General features: G+C 32.7%; 1 protein-coding gene across 3 annotated transcripts in view; it reads right to left on the reverse strand.

Annotated features, from left to right (window-relative positions):
- Nucleotides 1-5,000, reverse strand: part of LOC133537489 (zona pellucida-like domain-containing protein 1) — a 22,510-nt gene that overhangs the window by 16,195 nt on the left and 1,315 nt on the right. The window contains exons 3-4 of one of the 3 annotated variants that reach the window (XM_061878544.1): nt 2,731-2,779; nt 240-466 (exon numbers count right to left, since the gene is read on the reverse strand). In XM_061878544.1, the coding sequence (XP_061734528.1) occupies nt 240-466; nt 2,731-2,779 (276 nt within the window). Of the gene's footprint in view, nt 1-239; nt 467-2,730; nt 2,885-5,000 lie in introns of those variants that run through there. The other 2 variants (XM_061878545.1, XM_061878543.1) reach the window with 2 other exon arrangements.

Below are 5,000 nucleotides of genomic sequence, written 5' to 3' on the forward strand. Positions count from 1 at the left end.
CGTTTCTTCTCTATAAATATACTCAAGTAAAAGTAAGAGTATGTTGCATAAAAACTACTCGTAGAAGTACAATTTATCCCAAAACTTACTCAAGTAAATGTAACGAAGTAACGAATGAAATAATTGTGACTGTGATAATTACACTGGATTCATTCATTATGAAATGGTTTCACTGCTCTGTATTGAATATATAAAATCTGCGTTTTGGTGGGGAACTGAATAATCTTCCCCAGTCTGACCTGCAGGGACTGCCGGCAGGAATTGTCCAGGCTGTCGTTAACCGGGAGCTGGTAGCGAATGACGGGCGGGTCCACGCTGGTGTCGATCTGGCCCTGGCAGTCGCTGATGTTGTGCTTGCTGTTCAGCGCCAAGTTGGAGGAGTTGAAGCCCGCCCACTGAGCCGTGCACGCGTTGATCTCCAGGCTGATCATGTTGGTGCCGCAGTCCACTGTCAGGTCCGAACTGTCTTTACCAGGATGCAGGGCTTATTAGTAGTAGCATCACTACTTGTAGTACTGTAGTAGCAATGTTTGTACTAGTAGTAGTAGTATTTGTGGTAGTAGTAGCAGTGGCAGAGTAATAGTAGTGGTAGTACTACTAGTATTAGTAGTAGTGTAGTTATAGTAGGAGAATGATTATGTTTAGGATTGGTTGTATACTATTTCTATTAGTAGTAGTTGTATTAGTGGTGGCAGTATTTGTAGTACAAGCAGTAGTAGTGGTATTGGTATTTGTTGTAGTGATTTTTGTACTAGTAGTTGTATTATTATTAGTAGTAGTTGTAGTAGGAGGAGGTTGTGCAGTTGTAGTAGCAGCAACATTTGTAGTGGTACTAATAGTAGTGTTAGTAGTAGTTGCATAAGTAGTAGCAGTGGTATTTGTTGTAGTGGTATTTGTATTATTTCTTTATTATTTTACAAGTAGTTGTAGTTATAGTAGGAAGAGGATAGGGAGGTTGTGGATTTGGAGGAGGAATAGTAGTAGTTGTATAATCGGAAGTATTTGTTGTACAAGTAGCAGTAGTGGTATTGGTTGTAGTGATAGTTGTATTATTATTAGTAGTAGGAGAAGGAGGTTGTGCAGTTGTAGTAGCAGCAGTATTTGTACTATTAGTAGTAGTAGTAGCAGTGGTATTGGTAATATTAATAATAGTAGTAGTTGTTTAAGTTGTAGTAGTAGTAGCAGTTGTATTTTCATAGTAGTATTTGTATTAGTAGTTGCATTATTATTTTTCGTTGTAGTTAAAGTAGGAGGTGAACGATGTGGAGTTGTAGTAATAGGAGGAGGAGTTGGAGTAGTTGTATTAGTTGTAGTTGTATAAGTAGTAGTAATATTAGTAGTAGTATTAGTAGTTATGATATTGGTTGTGGTGATTTTGGTAGTAGTAGTTGTATTATTATTAGTATTAGTAGTTGTAGTAGAAGGAGGGTGTGCAGTTGTAGTACCAGCAATATTTGTACTAATAGTAGTAGAAGTAGCAGTGGTATTAGTAATATTAATAATAGTAATAGTTGTTTAAGTAGTAGTAGCAGCAGTGGTATTTTTTTTTGTAGTGGTATATTATCTTAGTAGTTGTAATTATAGTAGGAAGAGGAGAAGGAGGTTGTAGTAGTAGTAGGAGGAGGAGTTGGAGTAGTAGTAGTAGTTATTGTATAAGTTGTATTTGTTGTACAAGTAGTAGTAGTGGTATTGGTTGTAGTGATTTTTGTAGTAGTAGTTTTATTAGTAGTAGTATTAGTAGTAGTTGTAGTAGGAGAAGGTTGTGCAGTTGTAGTAGCAGCAATATTTGTACTAATAGTAGTAGTAGTAGTAGCAGCAGTGGTATTAGTTGTATTAATAATAGTTGTAGTTGTTTAAGTTGTAGTAGTAGTAGCAGTTGTATTTTCATAGTAGTATTTGTATTAGTAGTTGCATTATTATTTTTCATAGTAGTTGTAGTAGGAAGAGGAGGAGGAGGAGGTTGTGGAGTTGTAGTAGTATGAGGAAGAGGAGGAGTTGGAGTAGTTGTATTATTATTATTATTAGTAGTAGTAGTAGTAGTAGTGGTGGTGGTATTTGTTGTAGTAATTGTATTATTATTTTTCACCAGTAGTAATTGTTGTAGTTATAGTAGGAGGAGAATAAGTTTGCCGAGTTGGTGTAGTATTTGTTGTTTTAAGTGTAATCGTACTTGTCGTGGAAGTAGTATTTGTGGAATTGGTTGAAGTAGTAGTAGTAGTAGTAGTAGTAGTAGTAGTAGTAACGGTGGTGTTAATGATAATAAAAGTAGTAATTTAAATAAGTGATATTAGAAGTAGTAGATTTTATAGTTGTAATAGTATTTGTAGTAGTGGCAAAGCTAGTAGTAGTAATAGTTGTATTAGTAGTAGTTGTAGAAGTAGTGGTGAAGTAATAGGAGTAGGAGTAGTATTTGTTGTAGTGTTTGTTGTATTACTTACAAGATAAATGACCATGTTGGTTTTTGTTATGTGAAGGGACCCGTTGACTTTGCCTTGGGTCCCCAAATGACAAAATACACCCCGTAGTAGTAGTAGTAGTAGTAGTAGTATTAGTAGTAGTAGTAGTAGTAGTAGTAGTAGTAGTAGTAGTAGTAGTAGTGGTGGTAGAACTGGTAGTAGTGGTAGTAGTAGTAGTAGTGGTAGTAGTGGTAGTAGTGGTAGTAGTAGTAGTGGTAGTGGTAGTAGTAGTAGTAGTAGTAGTAGTAGTAGTCGTTGTTAACGTGCAACTAACCTGGTATCCTGTCATAGTCAGAAGAGCAGTTGTAAAGGCAGAGGGTGGGCTGCAGCCACATGGCCAGCAGAGGGAGACAAAGATGAAGGTGAAGAGTCATCTTAGTAGGACGCAGCATCTTTATAGTCGTTCTAGCGCACTTGGAAGGGGAAAACTGCAAAAGCAACAATTATTGCCTCATGCATAATGTAGTAATTAATAGTATTTGACTGTACTTTCAATGACCACATGAGGTAGGCTTCCTCCTTTAGTCTTAAGAGATCCTCAGCACATTTTTGTTTGCTTCTTTTTAGGAGGGGTTTAAGCCGCATGGATGCAGCTGGGATAGGCTCCAGCTCCCCTCGCAACCCCGAAAGGGACAAGCGGTAGGAAATAAATTGATGGATACTTTTCTACAGCAGGTTTTCAGATGCTGTGTTTCATCAAAAAAAGCAGTGGTTGTCAAATGGGGGTACGCGCACCCCTGGGGGTACTTGAAGGTATGCCAAGGGGTACGTGACATTTTTTTTTTAAATATTCGAAAAATAGCAACAATTCAAAAATTCTTTATAAATATATTTATTGAATAATACTTCAACAAAATATTAATGTAATTTCAGAAACTGGGAAAAGAAATGCAATATTCAGTGTTGACAGCTAGATTTTTTGTGGACATGTTCCATAAATATTGATGTTAAAGATTTCTTTTTTTTTGTGAAGAAATGTTAAAAAATAAGTTCATGAATCCAGATGGATCTCTATTACAATCCCCAAAGAGGGGACTTTAAGTTGATGATTACTTCTATGTGGAGAAATCTTTATTTAGAATTGAATCACTTGTTTATTTTTCAACAAGTTTTTAGTTATTTATTTATTTTATTTTTTCCAAATAGTTCAAGAAAGACCACTACAAATGAGCAATATATTGCACTGTTATACAATTTAATAAATCAGTGCTGTATTTGACTTCTTTATCTCTTTCTTTCAACCAAAAATGCTTTGCTCTGATAAGGGGGTACTTGAATTAAAAAGATGTTCACAGGGGGTACATCACTGAAAAAAAGTTGAGAACCACTAAATAAAGTACTAATGCTATAACCGTAACCATTATAGGGGTCTAAGGTAAGCATGTTTTAAACAACTTTTAAGACAGGTCTCCAAACTGTGATTAAGTTTTATTTGTTACAATTTTTGCTGCTATTAAAAAAACATGAGATCAAATAAAAATGCTGACTGATGCATCAGAACATTGATTGATTGATTGGAACTTTTATTAGTAGATTGCACAGTACAGTACATATTATGTACAATTGACCACTAAATGGTAACACCCCAATAAGTTTTTCAACTTGTCCACGTTAATCAATTCATGGTATCACCAAGGCTGATTAGAGCCTCAATTTTAAATAAAAATATATATATATATATATATATATATATATATATATATATATATATATATATATCTTGATTTACATAACTTTGTAAAAAAAAAAAAAAATACTTTAGTCTTTTATAGACATATATGACAACATCTCATTTTAAAATTAAATTGCCATTAAAATATAACAAGTTAGGACACCCATCTAACAGTTACTATTTTTAGTAGTAGTCGCAGTGTAAGTATTATTACTACCAGCAGTGTTACTAGTATCAATATGATCTTTTTTTTTTTAATTATTTTACTATTATTGTTGTGGCTTTAATTTGTTTGGGTGTGGAGTTGCACTGCAACATATCGTTTTTTGTTTCTTTTGCATGCAAGCAAAAAAGAAAAACAAAATATGCAACACGTATCCCAATGAATATAAAACAATCGTACAGTTATACAACTTTTTTTTTTTCTTAATGTAGCAGTTTTTGGGATACATTTATAACATAAAATTAAATTGTCACTACAACATATTGATTTGTTGCAGTCATAATTAATATTATCATTAATGTTATTATCATTATTATTATCATTAACATTATTGTTATTGACAAGCGGTAAAAAATTAATGGATTAATTATTACAATTTTTATTATTATTATTATCATTAATTATTGTAGTATCATTCATATGATTATTATCATCATCATTAATATTATCATTAATAGTATTATCATTAATAATATTATCATTAGTATTATTGACAAGCTGTAGAAAAAGAATGGATGGATTATTATTATTATAACTATTATTATTATTACTATCACCAATATTATCATTATGTTATTATTATCATCCTTATTAATATTGTAATTAATATTATCATTAATAGTATTATCATTAATAATATTATTATTAT

Source organism: Nerophis ophidion, linkage group LG18 (genome assembly GCF_033978795.1).
Source record: "Nerophis ophidion isolate RoL-2023_Sa linkage group LG18, RoL_Noph_v1.0, whole genome shotgun sequence".
Classification (NCBI taxonomy): domain Eukaryota; kingdom Metazoa; phylum Chordata; class Actinopteri; order Syngnathiformes; family Syngnathidae; genus Nerophis; species Nerophis ophidion.